This window comes from Lissotriton vulgaris, chromosome 11 (assembly GCF_964263255.1).
Source record: "Lissotriton vulgaris chromosome 11, aLisVul1.2, whole genome shotgun sequence".
Classification (NCBI taxonomy): domain Eukaryota; kingdom Metazoa; phylum Chordata; class Amphibia; order Caudata; family Salamandridae; genus Lissotriton; species Lissotriton vulgaris.
The window spans coordinates 42,478,155-42,499,820 of record NC_141699.1 but is presented as its reverse complement, the minus strand read 5'-3'; the positions used below and the strand labels follow the sequence as shown (position 1 = coordinate 42,499,820).

The following is a 21,666-nucleotide window of genomic DNA, read 5'->3' as shown; positions in this document are numbered from 1 at the left end:
ACCCTTGGATCGAGTCATACCCGGACTGGGAGTCCAGGCCAAACTGAGTTGTTGGAAAGATGAATTTGGTCCAACACCCACCACAGCCCCTTCTGTCCACAGTCAGGAGGCTGTGCTGAGCCCACCCTGAGATCCAGGAGGCATACAGAAGCTGTCCCAGCGCCCCCTTCATTCCAAACTGCAGCAGGAAGTGCACCCGGTGGTTGCCTGACTGAGGGTGGAGCCTTGAGGGACCCCCAGGCTGTTCTTGCACCGATGGCTGATGGGAGTCCATGTTCTCTGAGTGGAGAGAGTGAGGCTTGCCTGGGCTTCACTCTGAAAACATTGGGGCATATTATCAAGGACGGCGTTAACATTATCGCCGATTTAGAGGCACAAAACTGCTGCTAAAGGGGCGATAATGTTAACGCTGTTTCTTGCTAATATGCCCCATTGTCTTCAAGGAATCCTGCGCCTCTTACACAACTTAAGAGTGAGGCGCAGAGACGTTTTAAGGCATGGGCAAAGTGGGCTCTGCCCCGGGACCCAAGCCTTCCTGGGGCCCATCGTGGAGCCAGCTCTGTCCTGAAGGAGAGTCTTGCTCTGATGACCTTAAATCATTCTTAAACAGATTGTATTAAATATCATTCCCCTTTAATTTATTTATAATGTGGGTGGTGTATGAGAGTCTATTACATTCATTTTGCAGACAAATGTGATTTAAGTTCCATGAAACATCCATAAAAACTTTCTTTTGGATACAAACAGGACCTCACATATGAGAGATGGGTGGGGTGTCACAGGGATTATTTGAGGTATATTCGTGCGCTGCAGCTGTGTTACAATATTGAAACTCACCCCACAAACTCCGAATATTAGATAAACGCGCCCCAGGTGCAGGGTCAGAGGGCAGGAAAGAGCTGAAACTGGATGACACATACAAAGCTGATCCGCATGGGGGCCCCCAAGATACGTTTGTCCGGGAGCCCCCAAAATCCTTAAGATGTCCATGGATAGAGAACACGGCGGTGGCCCCAGGGGATTCGGAGTGAAATATCCCGAGCTGAGCGCCTCCTCTTCTGAGGACTGTGAGGGCCTCGAGGGGGCTGTCACCCATCTGAGCTGCTTTAATGCAGGACATCAGGGGAGAATACAGCTGCCCCCAGGTGAACTCTGTGCGAGCTGAGAGTACAGAAGACACGAACCCCCCCCCCATCTGCCTTTCAAGCAGACAATCCTCCCTGAGCCCCAATCCGCCCCTAAACAGGGGTTTATTATTATTATTCCCGAAGCAGCCAGACTCCTGTGTATCCCCCCTTCACCCTCCAGCCTCAGATCCTCTGACCCCAATGTCTCCCCCACCTAGGACAGTGCTTGATGAGCGGCAGGGTCGGGGCGCAGCTCCAATTGAGAAAGAAAGTCAGCCAAATACCCTACAACCACCTACCACGCCCCTTTATACCTTTACTCCTTCCAACCTCCAGCGTCTCCTTTACTGCTTTAGCAGTACCCACAACCCCCCTTTAATGTTACTCTTCCAACCTCTGGGGCGGGGTTTCCTTGTGAGCGGGTGCACTTCAGGCAGCCACGCACCACTGCACACCCCACTGCACCCTCCATTGCACCACAGTGCAAGGGTGTCTGCATTCTCTGAAGCATGGGTTTTGCACTGGAAGCTGTAAGGGATCCCTTCCAGTGCGTGCACGCGCGCTGTCCACCGCAGCACACGCGCATGCTCGGAAAAATGAGGAGAAATTAAAACATTTCTCCTCATATGCCTGCCTGGAAGAGCCCTGAGATTTCAGCACAAATTCCTCCCTAAGAATGTTTGTAGCAAGGGATTTGCGTCAAAGCCCATGGGTCGTGCGTATGAACACCCAGCACTACCCATGGAACGCCCACTTGACACAAAATAACGCAAAGCAGTGCAATGCACTAATTTGTTTTACTTTGGGGTACAAGGTTGGCTTTGGATAGTAAACCTGGGCCCAACTGTCATTATGCGTGAGTGAGTGAGAGTGAGTGAATGTAAGTGAGTGAGTGAGAGTGAGTGAATGTAAGTGAGTGAGTGAGAGTGAGTGAATGTAAGTGAGTGAGTGAGAATGAGTGAATGAAAGTGAGTGAGTGAGAGTGAGTGAATGTAAGTGAGTGAGTGAGAGTGAGTGAATGTAAGTGAGTGAGTGAGAGTGAGTGAATGTAAGTGAGTGAGTGAGAATGAGTGAATGAAAGTGAGTGAGTGAGTGAGTGAGTGAGAGTGAGTGATTGTAAGTGAGTGAGTTAGAGTGAGTGAATGAAAGTGAGTGAGTGAGAGTGAGTAAATGTAAGTGAGTGAGTGAGAATGAGTGAATGAAAGTGAGTGAGTGAGAGTGAGTGAGTGAATGTAAGCGAGTGACTGAGAGTGAGTGAATGTAAGTGAGTGAGTGAGAGTGAGTGAATGTAAGTGAGTGAGTGAGTGAGAATGAGTGAATGAAAGTGAGTGAGTGAGTGAGTGAGTGGGAGTGAGAGATTGTAAGTGAGAGTGATTAAGAATGGTACAGAGAGTGTGAATACGATGTTAGGGTCACATGAGAGGCCTTCTTGGAAACATTAGGTTTAATGGTCATATGATGTCACTTCCTGTGGTGTCATTAAGGTCTAAGGTTATGTGATGCCATCATCCATCATACAAAGCTTTCTTTCAATATAAAATATCTTAAAAAGCACATCACATTTAAAAAGTACATGTCCTTCGAACAATAAAAAGAGTTTAAAACTGATAATCAAATATACAATACAATAATTAAAAGGGATATTAAACCATAAATCAGCTTTGAATAGTTTTTCTGATGAACAGACATCATTAAAATAGATTGGCTAAAAATATGGGGAAAAGTCTAAAACCAATGACATCTTTACTGTGGAATATCAATGCAGAATCATCGTAGGGCTTTCAATCTTATCGGCCAGGCCCAGCTTAGGTATTTGGCCACCCCACAGGCCAATGTGACGTTTGCCTCCGTTTGGAGGATTCTAAGGGCAGTTCAATGGTTCCTTGTACCTAGCAATCGACAAACAGGTCTTAACCATTTTTCCCTCGGTCTGGAGTAAGCTTTACATACAAACAACAAGTTTGGAATGGTTTCAACTATCGCAGTGCAAAATGGGCAAGCGGCAGGGGTTTGGTTTGGAGGTTTCCACTTGTGGGTACGCTCGTGGACCGGAAGAGTTCCTATTCTAAACTGAATGAAGAGGGCCCTGTCCCTGGGTTTCTGGATAACATCCAGGTAAGGCTCAAAGCGAGGCACTGCCTTATGCTGACAAAACTCATCAGTCAGCCTGCCCTGAGTGGGATCTATATGAGCCTGGTTGTCAACCCATGCCCAATATAGTCTCTTGATTGTCAACTTGGACACCGGGGCCCCTAGGTCCCATGCAGAAGCTAGGCCGATGGCTAAAAGAAGTGTTTTGATGTTGGCTAACCAGACGATCTTGTAAGAACCCTGGAGATTCATTACTTCCTCTAGGCCATCGGCGTAGCTGGATAACTCTGGGGAACGCCAAAGGCGACCCCAGTATAAGAGTATGTGATGCCACTTCCGCTCCCCCTGGCATTTGGGTGAATCGACGCCCATGATCCTGACAGTGGTTCTTTTCCACATGGCCCCTTCTCTCATACTTCAGTAGGTGGCTCAGGGGGGCCCGGGACCCGCCCACCCTTGGGGCCTGTGATGTTTTGTTCGAGTATTTTCACCAAGAGGCCCCTCAATTTGTTGACACCTGTAAATGCGCGCTCAGTAAATCCCTCCCTTTTTCAGAGCTTTGTGACATTTGCCCGGGGGAATTCTGGGATTATTTAATGAGTCGCATTGTCGAAAAGTTGCAACAGGAGCTTAATTGAAATGAATTAAACATTGAAACACGTGACGCTGAGCAGTGACAACCAGTTGTTTGCGATGAAAGTTGCTCGAAACGTAAACCCAGCTGAACTCAGCCAAAGGGACTCAGCCAAAGGACATTCTAGCAGCTCCGACGTTACTTCCGAGCAGCTGTTAACAATTAATTTTTTGCAGCCTGTGTAACACCAGGAAGTAAAACTTGAAGAGGGAGTGAAGGGGCCTGGGGTTAGGGGAGAAGACGAGACGAGGGGAGAATACAAAATGAGCTAGCATTCACACCAAGAATTTTCAATTCTATTAAGTACACGGAGGAGGATAATGCTTTCTCTTTCTATTTATTGCCACTCACAGCAGCCAATGAAAACGTTTTATTATGTAAATAAACTACATTTCCCATGATGCATATTTTGCACATCACATCCTTAAAGACCCTATAAGAGCCACCAGAACCGGAAATCCTCCTCTTTCTTTGTTCGAACAGTAAAAGTTCAATAACAATAACTTAAGTCCAAATAACATCCTCCAATGTGGAAGAACCGAACCAACTGGAAGTGACGGCTTCTTAACCAGGAGTCCTCTTATTCCATCTTCTTCTCAGAACCTGGAAGGAATGAAACACAGGAAAACCCCCGAAACTTCTGCCTAGGGTGGGTAAACATTACATTTTCTGTAATATAACCGGGTGGGATAATCCTTGCCTCTGCGTCCTTAATAGAATTGAAAATTATTTGCGCGAATGCTAGCAATTTCTTTATTCTATTACAGGACTGGAGGCTTTGGATTATGCTAGTTTAAAGCTTATCAAATACAACTGAGGCTATATCACCCACTGGTTTATAGTAAAATTGTTTAAAAGTTGATTCAGAAGACCAGTCAGCGGACTGCATGATATCCTGAACAGTAGAAGCCACCAGGAAGTTTTGGAGGCCATAGCTCCACGCACAGAATGCGCGCCATACACCTGGGTATCAATACCCGCCTCTTTCATGACATTTTTTAACCACCTGGCTATAGTAGCCGCAGAGACCGGTTTATAAGGTTTTTGCAGAGTAATTAACAATTGAACCACACCATCAGGTCATATAGATCTTGTACATTGCTCATAAGCATTCATTGTTCAGACATTGAACTACACATAGTTTTGCATTGCCAGGAAAAGCATAATATTCAACACTTCTTGACAAAGTCTTAGTTCTGGCTGTAATATTAAAGGAAACTCCTTCCAGAGTAAATACTCTACCTGTGAGGTCCAAGGTTTTTACATCGGAAGATCGGCGACAGACAGATAGGCAGAGAAGCATCGCTAATTTGCACGATAGTTGTTTCCACATCAACATGTCATTCTGTGGCCATTTGACAATTAAGAAAAGAACTAAAGATACGTCCCACAGAGAAGAATACTTCAGTTTAGGTGGGTTCGCAACCCGAATACCCTTAAATAACTTACAAATTACTGGATGCTTACCTACCGGTTTGCCATCTTCTTGAGAATGACCAGCTGAGATGGCCCAATGAAAATTGTTAACCGAACGATACACCAGACCTTGCGAAGTCTTTTCAGATAGAAAATTTACAACATGGGGTAAGCCGGCCCCCACAGGATCCACGTGTTGTTCCACGCACAAACTAACCCAGCCTTTCCAGGCTGAAAAATATCGTTTCCTGGTGGAGTGAGCCAAGGCTAGGTTGATAAAGGACTTAGCTGCCCCCGAAAGGCCCAGCAATTCCCATCTTTGCCTGAAAGTCTCCAGGACATCAGAGACAACTGACCCTCTAACATCATTGGGTGCATTTCTCCACGAGGGCCCTGGAGCGTTGTTGAGGATGACAGAATCATCCTGGGGAAGTCGGAACTCATCTCCAATTGTAGAGGGAACCAAGGTTGTGACTTCCACATGGGGGTTATCAAAATTACTTCCGCCTGATGGTGAGACACCTGGGTGCTCACTCTGGGAATAAAATTGAATGGGGAAAAAGCATAATTCAGGCCCTTGGACCAGTCTTGAGAAAACGCATCCGTCGCCAGAGCTAACAGATCTGGTCTCCAGCTGAAGAACTTCTCCAGCTGTTTATTCATTCTGGACACAAATAGGTCAATTTTACAACTGCCCCAGATCACTTGCAACCACTCAACTATCTGGGATTGAAGTTGCCAATTGCTGTAATCCTTGAGGTGCCGAAAATTCCAGTCTACTACTATGTTCGACTGCCCCGGAATGTATTCGGCAATCAGCAATATCTGATGATTTAGGCAGTAATGCAAAAAAATTCTTCGCTATTTCCACAAGCAGGGGGGACCTCGTGCCTCCAAATTTGTTGATGTACCTCACCGCTGAGATGTTGTCCATCCGAAGAAGGATGCAACACGAGAGGCGCCTGGGTGCCAGTGCCCAGATCGCAAACGATCCCGGTAAGAGTTCCAGACAATTGATGTGAAGGTCGAGCTCGCGCAGGGACCATCGCCCGCCTGTGGACATATCTCCACAAAGCGCACCCCAGTCCCAATGTCTGGTATCAGATTCTAAAACCACCTCTGGCTGGCAGCCGAAAATGGCTCTGCTGTTCCACGTCTCCACGTGACTTAACCACCACTGTATCTCTTCCTTGCTTCCTGAGAGAGGGGAACAACGTCCGTGTAAGAAAGACCTTTTTGGAGATGACGTATTTTTAACCTCTGAAGGGCCCCATAATGAAGAGGACCCGGAAAGATTGCTGGTATGGAGGAGGCTAGAAGACCCACGGTCCTGTCAATTACTCTGAGTGAGACTGTCTGTTTGGATAACAGTGCGATAAACTGTTTCCTGATGAGTTTAAGTTTAGAGCGGGGAAGACTCAACTGCATCTTCCGAGAATCTATGACAAACCCTAGAAAATCCACAGTTTGCGAGGGAACCAAAACTGATTTGGGTTTGTTGATAATGAACCCTAGGTTCTGCATAGTAGCTATGGTCAGTTGTAAATGTTGAACGGCTAGTGACGGGGACCGCGCCATGATGAGTATGTTGTCTAGGTAAACTATCATGCGAATACCCGGCTCTCGTAGGTGAGCTATCACCAGTTTCATCAGTGGCGGTTCGTGCATGAGGGCGTAAGGGGCGGAGCCCCACCAGTCTCAAGAGGACAGAGAAGGAGTCAGGAGATTGGAATGGTTTGAGGCTGCGGGGGCACTTTTACACTGTTCATTCTTGGTGCAGCACAGCTCTGTACAAACACACGCTGCGCATGCGAGGTGGACAACATCAATACCGGCCAAACCCCGCATGCGCAGTGTGTGTCTGTGAGGCAGTGGTGAGGGCAAGCAGGCGCTACTTACAGCAGCAGTTTTGCCCGTACTTTGGTCGAAAAATCGTCTCGACCGGACCAAGGACGTAGCTCAATACCATCCTCTAGGATCCCGCGTCCTCCTGTGACCGGCTGACACTTGTTACTGTCAGCCTATGAGAATCGGAGGCCGGACTTCTAACATTGCTTGCTCCGGTCGATGCTAGTTTCTATTTCCCTCCTTCATTCAACGAGGTGAACAAGCTGCAACTGGGCCCGTGAGACACCTCTGGGAGAAACACCGTGTCCTTGACAGAGGTGAAACTGGTGACAGTGGCGGCCATAGGCATGTGCAAGCTGTGCACCTGCACAGGGCCACCAAAGCCCAGGGGCCGCCACGCCAATATATATCCTTAATATAATAATCCTCTGAGGATGGATACATATTTGCGTGGCGGCCCCTGCCAGGGATTTGGTGGCCTCCGGCTCTGTTCCACTTCCAAACACCCTGACCCCCCCCTCTTCACTGGCCTCCGCGCTCCGCCCCGCCCGGACCCACTCTTCAGGGGCCCCCTACCTACGCTCCCTGCCCAGGGTCACCATGAGCCTAGAGCCGCCCCTACTGGTGAGTACTTAAATGAATTACTGGTGAGATAACGGACTTTACTTGTCAACTTAATCGGTTTTTCCTTGTGATATAATAGAAACTCTGAAAGGATGCAAGGCGAAAATGCCAATAAAGGTGGTTTTATACTCCAGAGATACCAGAATTAGCTGGACAGTGAAAAAGGAACCTGTGACATTATATCACCTCACATTGTACACTACACACAAGGCTGACTAGTATTGGAAATGTGTTGTGCCCTCGATACACAAGGTACCGAAACACCCCTCAGTAGACGCTACAAAGGGTCATGCCCTGGTGAGATGCCATTGTCAACAGTTTGCAGCCCCCAGGTCGGGGCCTCCCCCCACCCCACCCCACCCCCCCCCGCCCCTCCCCCCCGGGGGCGCTCTTTGGTCTGTTCAGAGTCCTGCGTGTGTCAGCTCTTTCGATGGGTGATGCCGGCACACACAGAAACACTCTGTTAAAACCGTGCGCCGAGCACAATGACCAGGGCTCGCTGGCGCCTCGCGTCTTATCAAAAGTTAACATTTCGAAGCATTAATAAGGTGACCTCGCCAAGGATGGCAAAGAACCACCTGTGTCTGCAGACTGCCCAGCCTTATAAGGGAGGGCAGCGAAAGGGGGACACGGAGAGCACGAGGAAACAAAACACCCAATCGCTGTTAGTACCTGGACAGACTGAGCGGGAAACTGCGGATCAGCCATCTGCTTCCCCATGGGGGGGACAGGCACCTCGTTTTATGGCAAATAGCTTTGCGGCTGCATTACTAATTCTTGCTCAAAATGTTGCAATGTGTATTTGTAGCCTAAACTGCTAGGTTTCCACCCCTGTTACACAATGAGGCACATGACTCCTGCTGGAAGACCAACAATAAGGGATCCACTGATACACAGCACCAGGGCACCCTCCTCTAGGCGCTTTGTGTGAATTAAAACTGCCACGGGATTGAACTGCGTTGGACTCCAGATCTCGGGGTGCGTCCGGAAGTGACATATGTGGTACGTTGGTCTGAGACGGAGCTGCAGAGCTGCTGGTAGCTCTCAGAGTTGATTCCAGGGTTTTAACACTTGTTATTCAAATTGTAATGTCTGAAAATGTGTTGACCTAGCTTCAGAGGCAACCGTTTGTAAAATGTTCTATCTAAGAAAATTAGAAGTGTGCCTTGCTTTGTTTTTCAACTGCAGCCATTGGCGTTTTGCCATTTGTGTCAAATGATTTGAATGCATTCCACATTTATGGTGGCCAGGCTGTTCCTGGGGCGAGCGGAGGGGAGCATGCTTTAAAATACACACAGCGAGGCATCTCTGGGCGAAAGTGTGCGATGCCCTTAGCTGACTTTTGGCACCGTGTGGTTGATGTCTTTTGAAAATCACGCCCACTTTAATTCATTTCGGAAATAAAAGCTATGCATGAGTTCTCAGAGACCCTCGGTCAGTGTAGGTTAATGGACCAGGCCTCAGTGCTTTACGAGGAACACATTAATTATTGAAACCCTGCAGCACTTCACCTTCCTAGCTGGGAAGAAGTGCGAGAGTTTCGCGTTTTCTTGTTCGTGGGAGGCTTGCACTGCTGGCTGCCCCACCTCACTTGAGCCGTTACCGACATCCCAATTAGTGGGTCTGTAACATGTATGATCCTTGCTCCGGTTTCCTGTAACCGCGCCTGCATCAACAGACACCAGTGCTAGTGACAATGGTTTTACGCCTCACCACTTTCAAATGTCACCAGCCGCCCCTGAGTTTCATCACCTTGGTGAAGCACCATGGTGCTGAGGAGAGCCCGAAAGGAAGGACCAAGTACTCGAACCACTGGATCCGCCATTAGAATTGGAGGAAATGGCAGTGAGGAGGAAAGATAGGTATTGACAGATAGGGGTCCTTCAAGTCCAGTCGGACCAACCAGCCTCCTTCTTTGAGAAGATCCGCCAAAAGATGGATGCCCTCCATCTTGAAGTGCTCGTAAGTCATAAGCTGATTGAACTCCTTTAAATTCAAAACTAACTTGTGACCTCCGCCCTTCCTCTGAACTAAGAAAATATTTCAGGTAAAACCTCGAGGGCCCTTGTTGCAACGCGCTATCATGTGTTTCTGCAGCAATTCATCTAGCTCGGAATGGTAAACAACCTTTACAACGCAGTGCCTTTACAATGCAACTTTTACAACGCAAACCATTACAACGCATTGCGCTGGGGGGGCGCTCTAGGATAGGGAATAGGTTTAATTTACTATCCAACACCTTCCCTACTCTCCACGGGGACTGGAGTTGGAATAGTAAATTAAACTATTCACTATCCAGCGCCCCAAAACACTATGCGTTGTAAAGGCATGCGATGTAAAAACCACGTTGTAAAGGCATGCGTGGTAAAAGTATCGATGAAATTGCATTCTAGTTGGGAAAAAGAAAGCTGCCTGGGCGGATTGACCTGATAAGGAGTTTGGTAGAAATCTAAATGGAACCCCTGAATTGTCTGCAATATCCATGCATCATGAGAGATTTGAACCCAATTGTGATCGAAAAACTGAGTGCGACCCCCCAACGGTATTAGAAAGTTGTCTGGAGCACTTACCTGCTGAGTCTGGGGTTTGGAAGCCCCCGTGGTGTCCACCTCTGTGGAAACACCTCTGGTTGAAGCGTTGTCTGGTGGGATAGAAGGTTTCTCCGCGAGTGGAATCCCACTCTCTGCTACCTCTTCATTGAGGACCTTGGGAGAACTGACGGCCTGACGAGCATCCTAGCCCTCACCAGGCCCGTCAAAAAAGGCCAGCTTGAAAGACTCGTTTAAAGCCAAACTGAGCCTTATAAAGCATTGTGAAGGTGCCCACATACTTGGAGACATCCTTAACAAAATGCTCTCTGAAGAGGTTTCCTTCTGCTAGGGGCCCCGGTTCCGCTGTCGCCAATTCAGTGAGGTTCGAATCCATCCGCATGAGAAGTGACTTTCATCGTTCGTTAGATAAAGCGCAATTCGCATTACCTAAGAGGCATATGGCACGCTGGGTCCATCCTGCCAGTACGTCCGGATCCACTGCAGTGCCCGACTCTTGCGCCTGCAAGGCCATTTCTAGGATCTTAGCAAGAGGGCCGGCCACATTTAGGAGCTTGTCCTGACACTCTCGCCAGGCCCAATCAATACCCTTCTTCGGGTCCTTTCGGGAACTTCTTGAGGAAGGAGAGTAAGCTTGCGTCGATATCTGGGGTTTCAGCTACCTTGTCCGGAATGTCTGGCCTGGGGCATTCAGAGCGTAACCTATTACACACCTCCTTATCAAAGCTCATCAGAGATTATCATGCAGATATGCCGCAAATCAGGCATGGGAACCCAGTCCGAAGACCTAGGGTGGACTATGTCGACAGGATTGAAAGTGAAGGGGGTAGACAGAGTTTCGGATAGGTCTTGCTCCACGTGTTTTGTCTTCCTACCCTTCTTTTTTTGGGGGAGCCTCATCAGGGGTGTCAGTCCCTCTGATATCAGTGTTAGTGTCCGTATCAGTGTCTGGATGCTTGGCCTTCCCAGAAGGGGGCAATGAAGAGAGAGCGTCAGCGTGGGGCCAAGATGTAGCCTGGGGCCCACTGCACGCGGTATCCTGAGCCGGTGCAGCAGGAGTAGCAAAGCTGTGACGTTTAGCGAAGCGTTCTAGTTGTTTAGTTATTGGCTTCAAAGCAGCAGCCAATGCTTGCTGCACAGTCTCGGGGACTGCCTTCTCCACAGACTCTTGGACAGTAGCGTCCAGAGCCTCCACAATATTATCTTCCAAGGAAGGGGTAGACACTTCCTCTTCATAAAGGTTATCATCCTCCTAGCTGACCCAGTCCTCCGTGGCAGGGTAAAATTAAGTTGTTGGGCAGCAAGAGGAGTAAAGGGGGAGCCAACCCAAAGCACACACCAAATAAATGCCTAGCTCCTCAGCAAAAGCTGTATAAAAGTTCTTGCAGCACACAGGGCTTAGGGAGAGCAAGAGAACAAAGAGCTTCAAGGAGATTGTGCACACTCCAAGGCCTGAGAGTTGTTACAGCCACCTCAGGCATAAATAGGATGTCTCATTCACCAAAAGCTCTGAGCAAAGTGAGCTCCGGAGCAGTTCAGGGGCGACAAACGTCGTGCGTAGCCCAATCCTACCAAAAAATAGCCCAATTGGGTTACGCACGAGGAATCGATGGTAAGCGCTCCCAGGTATGCACCGGCCATTAGGATAGCCTGTTGCATCAAGTATTAAGGACAAAATACACTGCTGACGGCAGCGCTGCACCGAAAATACAAGCACGGTCTCATAAATGGCCTGATCGGACCGCCCGAAGACACATGAGCTCCCGCAGCTTCGCTGGGTAACGTCAGAGCGCTGAAGCGCTAAGCATACTGCGCGATACACACACGTCTTAACAAAGGTAAAAACAAGTCGCTAGGCACACAGGGCGATGCACGCGCGTCAGTTACGAAGGCTGAAAACTGCAGTGCGAGTCACGCATATGAAATTTGAGCTGCAACATAGCAAATGTGAATACAATAACAGTGCATAGATAAAGCGCATAAATTAAATCCTTTTATGTAAAATTAAATCCATGCAAATAAGCAATCAATCACAAAAGCATGACTAGAACTTTGGCACTTAGCTTCCTGCGTGAGCAGCAAAGAAAGAGGAGGATTTCCGGTTCTGGTGGCTCTTATAGGGTCTTTCAGGATGTGATGTGCAAAATATGCATCATGGGAAATGTAGTTTATTTACATAATAAAACGTTTTCATTGGCTACTGTGAGTGGCAATAAATAGAAAGAGAAAGCATAATCTGAAGCCTCTGGTCCTGTAATGGAATCTATTCTTTGAGGGAGATGCATCGGTCTGCAGAGTGAGGGCCTTTGTGTGTTCTGGAGGGACACAACCCCACTGGCACGGAGGGGAAAGGGTACCCCCCAAGGGGTCCAATCCTATGCTAGGGTTGGGTTCGCTGACCTCTAGGACAATATCGGGGTCTCATCCAAGGACCTGACCCTATCCGAAGGGACGGACCCGGGAACCTGTGGTGGAAGGGCCCTATCCTACAGGTTTGTGGCTATCCAAGTGGAAGGCAGATCCCATTAATAAAGGGGTCTTTCCTATAGGAACCCTGTGAACTGTAGACGAAGGGTGTTGTCCTACAGGCACACCCACGCCATTCGAGGGCAGGCACCCAGTGAACTGTAGACAAAGGGTGCTGTCCTACAGGCACAACCACCTCCCAAAGGAAGGAACCCACTGAACTGTCACCGAAAGGTGCTCTCCTGCAGGCACACCCACCCCATCCGAGGGAAGGCACCCAGTGAACAGTAACCGAAGGGTGCTATCCTACAGGCACAACCACGCCATCCGAGGGAAGGCACCCAGTGAACAGTAACCGAAGGGTGCTATCCTACAGGCACAACCACTCCATCCGAGGGAAGGCACCAGTGAACTATAGACGAAGGGGGCTACACTACAGGCACCCTGTGAACTGTAGCCGAAGGGTGCTATCCTACAGGCATAACTAACCCATCCGAGGGAAGGAACCCTGTAAACTGTAGACAAAGGGTGCCACCCTAGGGCATTAAACTTCAATCACCGGAAGGTACTCACTGATCTTTAGCCGAAGGGTTCTGTTGTAGGGCATTAGACCCTATCTGAAGGAAGGCATCTCATGAACTGTAGCCGAAGTGTGCTATCCTACAGGCACAACCATGCCATCCGAAACAAGGCATCCTGTGAACTGTAGCTGAAGGGTGCTCTCTTAGGACATTAGACCCTCTCCAAAGGAAGGCTCCTATTCAACTGTAGCTGATGGGGGGTTATCCTACAGGCGCAACCACACCATCCGAAGGAAGGAAACCAGTGAACTGTAGCCGAATGGGTGATATCCTAGGGCATTAGACCCAATCCAAAGCTGAAGGTAGGCACCCACTGAACTATAGTCAAAGGGAGCTATCCTACACACTCAAGCACAGCATCCCAGGGAAGGCACCTTACTGTAGCCAGAGGGTGCTGTCCTAGGGCATAAGACCCCATCAGAGGGAAGGTACTGTAGGTACAACCATGCCCTCTGAGGGAAGGCACCTAGAGCCTCATTTGTGAAAAGTGACGCATCGCTGTTAGAAAGCAGCGATGCGTCACTTTTCATTGCACCTTCCCTGCGACACCAATGATGCTTCATATTTACAGTATGATGCATCATGGCGCAAGGAGTTACAGATACGTCAGTATTTCTGACGTATAAATAGGCGCAAAAATGACGCATTGCTGGAGTGGGTTACAAAAGTGACGCAACTCCAGCAATGTGTCCTTTCACATGGGGAAAGTCCCATTTCAAATATGCCTATGTCAGTCTTAAACCTGCTGTGAGGCAAGCGTAAGATATTGACGCATTTGCATCCTAGAAGTGACGCAGTGAAATCTTATAGATGCATCACTTCTACAAGGCTTACTTGTGTCAGAACGCCCCCCCTGCATACATTATACCTGGCGCAGGTATAATGTGGCGCAGGGGTTTACAAAGTGACGCATCAACCTAGATGCGTCACTTTGTAAATATGACGTAACATGGTGCATTTATTACACTGCTGGTGCGCCACAAAAAGTGATGCACCGGGGGCGCAAAAGTGACGCACAGCCTCATAAATAAGGCCCCTAGTGAGCTATGGCCGAAAGGTGCTCTCCTAGGACATTAGACCTTATCTGAAGGAAGGCACCCAGTGAGCTGTAACCGAAAGGTGCTATCCTACCGACACAACCACCCTATGCGAGGGAAGGCACCCAGTGAACTGTAACCGAAAGGTGCTATCCTACCGACACAACCACCCTATGCGAGGGAAGGCACCCAGTGAACTGTAACCGAAAGGTGCTATCCTACCGACACAACCACCCTATGCAAGGGAAGGCCACCCAGTGAGCTGTAGCCGAAAGGTGCTATCCTACCGACACAACCACCCTATGCGAGGGAAGGCACCCAGTGAACTGTAGCCGAAAGGTGCTATCCTTCCGACACAACCACCCTATGCGAGGGAAGGCCACCCAGTGAGCTGTAGCCGAAAGGTGCTATCCTACCGACACAACCACCCTATGCGAGGGAAGGCCACCCAGTGAGCTGTAGCCGAAAGGTGCTATCCTACCGACACAACCACCCTATGCGAGGGAGGCCACCCAGTGAGCTGTAGCCGAAAGGTGCTATCCTACCGACACAACCACCCTATGCGAGGGAAGGCACCCAGTGAACTGTAGCCGAAAGGTGCTATCCTACCGACACAACCACCCTATGCGAGGGAAGGCCACCCAGTGAGATGTAGCCGAAAGGTGCTATCCTACCGACACAACCACCCTATGCGAGGGAAGGCACCCAGTGAACTGTAGCCGAAAGGTGCTATCCTTCCGACACAACCACCCTATGCGAGGGAGGCCACCCAGTGAGCTGTAGCCGAAAGGTGCTATCCTACCGACACAACCACCCTATGTGAGGGAAGGCCACCCAGTGAGCTGCAGCCGACGGGTGCTCTCCCAGGGCATCACCCCTTCCAGACTCGCGTGTGCTATAATGTGCAGTTATCTTTACCTCTGGCAGCGACCAGTAGATCCTGCCAGCATACACCAGCCCAGTCGCGCTTGGGCTGTGCTAGGGCTGTTTTATCCCTGATACTTGATTGGGTGACAGCTAAAGAAGCGTGCTCCTGGATGGCCAGTCAGATTAGAATGTGCCTGTTTGCACTCGTGGTTGAATCCAGGGCCGGCTTCAGCGCTGGTGGCGCACGGTGCGACAATGTTTGTTGGCGCCCCCATCCCAGGTGGAGGTGGTGACTGACCACCTCCACAACGGATTCCCTCACCACCGCCTTTTAACAGTGCCCCTCAAGTCTCCATAACCACTCTCGCTCATATGCATTTGATTACTTATATAGCACCACTTATACTAGTGTAGGGTGTCAGAGCACTTTGCATCACACACGCATACAGAGACAATCAATCATACGTGTGTAAATCTGCAGATAGGAAATGTTACATAAGCCAGAGGACTACAAGGAGTAGGAGTGACGTCATCCATGCTGGTAGGCAGTATAGTTTAGGAGTCCTTGGTCTGGAGAAGCACAGCCTCAGAATTGAAAACAGAACGCCATAGTTGGGGGTTCTCTTAAATAACAAGAATAGATTTCTACCCAAATGAATCCTTTTTTGCAACATAAATCTCTCCTCCAATCTATAGTTTGAGTGTCCATGCAGTTTGTTGATGACAATTAATAATTCGCTGTTTTAATTCAGGATTTGAATTTATAAACTGCAAGTAAGAAAATTATGTATCTTAGAAAAGTAGTAGCCCACCGAACTATTTACATTGTATACACTTTGTGATCTACATGTTAGACCTGCTTTGCAGCAGGCACATTACCCCTCTGTGCTTCTTTATTATCAGTCCAAGCCTCAACTAGACACAACTCCATCTCTCTCCAGGAAGAACATTAATCACAAGAGTTATCTTGACTTTTTATTGTGCCTGGAAACTGCTGGAGTTGAAGAAAGAAGCAGCAGGTGCCTTTAAAACCAAAATAAACTTGCAAACCCAGCGCCCCCTGAAGTCAGCACCCGGTGCGGTAGCACCGGTCGCACCGCCCTAGAGCCTGCCCTGGTTAAACCAGGCACGTTTCTTCCCCTCCATGGGTTTATTCTCAGATGATTGTGATAAAAATACACCTTGCAACTCCTTAAAAAAGCCTCCGTGGGCTATTAATATTTTACCAGGTGACAGAGTGACAGTATCAATGTTGGAGAAATGACGTACGAAAAGTTCGTAGATCATGGCTTGATGTTTGCTGTTATTCAGAATTTTTGGCCACTTTAAAACGCCTCATGCCTGCATTGCAGCCTGTGTGTGGAGAGATTTAAACTGCTATTTCGAATTGACAAAGTAAAACTTTTGCCAGGCCCAAAACTTCCTTTTTAATACATATATACCACGCCCAATGTAGGCCCTGGACAAGCCCCAAGAGCAGGGTGAAGTTGATTTAACAGTTTGGACATATACTTTTAAGTTTTATATGTCCTGGTTGTGCATTACTCTTAAGTCCATTTTTCTCTGCTGCAAGGCCTACTTCTCCCATAGGATAACATTAGAATTACCTTATTAATTTTATGTGTCATTTCCAAATGGAAACAGTTAACCGTTTCTTGTTTAAACGTTAGAAGGTGATGACTATTCCACAACAATTCCACATCTAGATTCTGTTTGTAGTCAGGGAAATATTTGCAAAACGTTTGAGAAAAGCAACTTTCAATGTGGGTTGATGCTTTCACCATTCAGGGAGTATTAGAGAAACACACGCCCCTGGATGTGAAGTTCATCAATGATAGTCACCGAAGCACACACAAGCACAATAGTCCAGTGTTCCCTTGTATTTCAACAACAAATATAATACTCCAAAATCCTAGATTATGCTGTGCGTTTTTAATTCTTCTCAGTATTTTTTCACATTTCTGGTGGAACAAAGCATGACATCAAAGCAAGCAGCAGCCGACACATATTTTTATACAATGGACTTTTTCAAGGCTGCAAATGTAGGGCTCAATTCACAGAAGTAATCTGAGATGAAACTCTAACTTTAGGACTTTCGGTATTCACAAAGGGCATTTATGAGTAGTAAAGTAAGACTTTTGGTCTAAATTTAGACCAAACGTCTAACTTAGACCAAAAGTCTAACTTTACTACTCATAAATGCCTTTTGTGAATACCGAAATGTGTAAAGTTAGACTTCCGTGTCAGATTATTTCTGTGAATCGGGCCCGATATGTCAGAGTTTCTCTTTATTGTATAAATATCTTATTAGCTGGAGCTCCCAGTTGAATGACAACACTTTTGTTGGTCAGAGCTGCCCTTTGGGACACAGCTCTCTAGGTTGCTGATGCTCTTTCTGGGTACAACCCTCTAGTTCGGTGGGTTGGGCCCCCTTTTAGGGCACTACTCTTGTTTCCCAAAGCTCCCATTTAGGACACAACATTTGTGTTTTTGGATTCCTCCTTAGGACACAATACTATTTTTTCCCATTCTTTGGCAGGTGAATCATGTCGCTATCCTAAACGATGAATTTCTTATCAAATACTGACAAATTACTTAATGTTTACAAACATGTTTTGCCATCTCGTTGTGTGCACAAACCTGTGATTGCTGTGTACTTGACATTAGACTGAATTAAATGGTGCCACAACTTGTTAATAAACTATGTATTCATTGCATTGAATTTGCAGTTTCATGATCCTCACAGTGTGACACCCTGATGGGGGGGTGAAACTGACTTGTTGAAGAAGGGTCCCCTGCCTGTGAATCAGGGGGGCTGAAGCAATCCCTGCCCTGGTTGTGTGGCAGTCGCGTGCAAGTCATAATGCACCAGGTATTAGCCGAGGTTGATACCGCCTTCCAGGGGTCACAATATCCTCTCTGTCAGGAGCTTTTACCTGATCTATTAATCCAAGACAAACAAAAACTAAAATTCTGTATAACAGAAATGAGTACGTACTAAGTAATACAATGTTTTTTGGACAGGTCTGTTTCATGATATTATTTATTAAGTTACAGATTTTAAAATAAATGGAGAAACATGGCTTTTTCAATGAAGTTTGACTGCTCATGCATGCATCCTGATCTAAAAAATGTCAATAATCGCAATACACAGCACTGATCGTGCATGTATCCTCATCTACAGTATATCATCACTTCCAGAAGACAGCACTGCACGTGCATATATTCTCGAGCACAATGTTGTTGTGTAGTTTCCCACTAATCCGTAGGACCTGCACGTTTGTTGGACAACATAAACTTTGGGTGCGGTGCCTAGACTGATTCCAGGCACCCCGCAGGGTCTGTTGGCCTAGAGACCTTCTCGCTCACAGTGCCACCATAAGTAATTCTAACCTTACCAGGGAGCGAATAGCATCTGACAACCACTGAAGACGACCACCCTGACCCCTCAGGGACCATGGTAACAAAACCCAAACTTTCGCTCAGTCACTCGTGCTTACTTGTACTCAAAGAAATGTACTTGGGGGCTCCTACTATGCAAACCCTCCTCTAAGTGTACCTGGAGTGTGTGTAGGTGTGAAGCCAAGAATCCCTCCAAGCGATGATCCAACCCGATTACCTGCTGGGAGAGAATGTAAGAGTCTGTCCTGGTCACAAACTGGACACCCCATCACGAGAGATGTGAGCCCGCTGTGTGGTGACGTCTCAGCATGCAGGGACCCTCGGTGTCACCTGAAGTGCTGCCTCTGCTAATCTATCGGGATGCTCTTTATTTATAGGAAGCATCCTTGCGGTGTGCGTATAGATTAGCGATGTTATGGATATGTAGATAGCTCTGTCGCCCCATGGATGAAGATAGAACCACATTCTTAGTGGAGTGGTGTGGCTCACTGGTTAGAGGCGGCAGACCCGAGAGCAGAGGACGGCCCGGGACCAGGGTTCAATTCCCGACGCGGCAGGGTCGTAGACCAGGGTCAGCGGACTCGATAATTCTCATCTCTGTGCCTACTCTAACCAGGGATCACACTCGGCAACTCTGGGCATTAGCTTGCCTCATCTCCACAACGGCCCCCCACATTCGCCGGGGATGCCTAGTTTCACCTTGGAGATGCCCAGTAGGGACCATCTCACAGGGATAGCCAGGACAGGTTCCCCAGCGGTCTACTGCGCAGAGATACTCCTTTGGGAGTCGATTCTAGCGCGTTACAAACCCACAATTAATTAATTAATTAGTACATAGTGCGCAGAAGTGCCTTGTACATCGTGTTTGAGGCATCGTGATAATGTTGTGTGAATCAAGATGTGTAAACAAAGTAGTTTCAGAGAAACTAATCCAACATTGTCGTGCACGCAAATATGTGCAAAGGTCACAGCAGAAATGTTATTTGTGAAAAACAGGAAATGTAAGAAATGAACTGCTTTACTGTCATTGCATCTGGCAGATAGCAATGTACATGCATATATGGTCACAAGAAAATATGTTGTCATTACTTACGGCAGACAGCACTGATTGTGCATAATTTCTCACTCACAATATGTCATTGTTGTTCCGGCAAACAGCACTGCTCATGCATACATTCCCACAGACCATACGTCATTAATCCTGGTAGACAGCGTTGCTCGTGCCTATATTCTCACCCTCAGTATGTCATTATTTCACGAAAGACAACACTACTTGGTCTTATTTATTTTATGGCACATGGTCTCATGTTCTATTTACTTCACTTCAGGCAGACATTAGTGTTCCTTCATGTTTCCCACTCACAGTGTTATTGAAAAGCACATCTATTTTCTGGCATCCAATGGTCTGTTCTCCTGTGTGTTTCTTTGATGGGCTCCTGCTGTTACCTTGGAGATGACAGTGTATGTTTTCTATTTCAGAACCAATGGTTCCCTGATGGAAATCTTGCAGGTTGATTTTGAGATCTCCATTGGTGGTGGTGTGGCTGGAGCCCAGCAGATCACCTGGCAGGTGGAGTACCCGGGCGGAGAGGGCGCAAGCGACCTGGTGGTGTCCGAGATCTTTGTGAGCCAGTCCTCGGTGGTGGGAATCGTCCCTCTTGCAATGGTGAGCATGAACCATCCTGACCACCAGATGTCTCTGAATCAATGTCATCATAGTCTCACTGCTGAGAGCTTGCACCAGGGCTTGATGAGTCTATGGCATGTTGGCGGTGGTTGGTGGACTTTGCTGCGCGTAGATTGAGCTGCGTGGAGTTTCTCACTGTGAGAAGTTCTGAAACTGTTGGAGATAAACAATGAGGTACACAACTTACCAAACAATTATCCTTACTCAGGATGATGTATTTATTGCCACTTTCCCATTGGTGGGCCGTGTCTTCCGTGTCATGGTAAACTTTGATGTTGAGTCTTCATTGGTGTACGGAAAAAGTGACGGGTGGCACGCTTGAACGAATCTGAGCCACTAGTGATTACCGGGGACCCCTTCCAATCCAGCGTTATTTTGCACACAATGCCACCTCCGTGTGGACCCAGCTATATGCAAATCAGTCTTGACTCTGCTCCAATGGAACCAGTCCAGTCTGAACTGTCACCCCAGGTCCTCCCTGGACCGGAACACGAGCAACCCAGGACCGGTTACTCTAGTTATGGGCCCATCAGCCGAGTCCAGCTTGGTTCCAGTGTCACTGCGTGCATACCTGTACCTGGACATACCTGTGCTTGGACATACCTGTACCTGAACATACCTGTGCCAGTAGAGGTGTTGTTTCCTCTGCATTCTGCAGCACACAAAGAAATAGGAAATGTTTCCGAGGATTGTTTTTGTGCAGCAATGATGGTGACCCTTCCGGCACAAAAACAATCCTGCTTGCAACTCAGGCTCCCTTGCACAATGGCACCCTTTCTTGAATTTCACATAGTGAGCATGCTCTTAAATGATGGAAATTATGTGAATAATGCTGATATCATTTAAATGTTGTCCATTGCCAGAATAAAGACTCTAGAGGAAAGTCCACAATGATAAAGATTGAGGGGCCTATTAGGATGGCGGTCGGATTTCTTCCGGCCGCCACCGTAGCGGAGATTGGGTCCGACCGCCATGTGTGCGGCAGTCCCGCCCATGGTATTATGATGGGCCCGCCACTGCAGCAGTCTGATTCCGCAGCGTTAACATTGTGGCGGGCAGTGCTGGCAGAAGCACTGCTGCGTCGAGAAAACAAGAATGTTGTGCATTTCACTGCACTACGTGGCAGGCACTGTGCCTGCCACTAGGTGCAGTGAAATATAGGGGGGTACCCCCCCCCAGTGCACTCACACCCCTCCAACATGAGGGGGTCCCGCAATGGGCCCCCAAACATAATCCCAGCCAGCCTTTCCATAGCGGAGAGACCGCCGCAGAAAACCTGGCTTCCACATGCATCCTAATCCGGACGGCAGAAAAAGCTAGGCACCGGCACCATTTTA

General features: G+C 47.9%; 1 protein-coding gene across 1 annotated transcript in view; it reads left to right on the top strand.

Moving 5' to 3' along the window:
• The window catches only part of TMEM132B (transmembrane protein 132B), a 454,814-nt gene that overhangs the window by 257,089 nt on the left and 176,059 nt on the right, over nucleotides 1–21,666 (top strand). Inside the window, exon 4 of the mRNA XM_086942680.1 lies at nucleotides 20,122–20,308. Within this exon, the coding sequence (XP_086798806.1) occupies nucleotides 20,122–20,308 (187 nt within the window). The remainder of the gene's footprint in view (nucleotides 1–20,121; nucleotides 20,309–21,666) is intronic.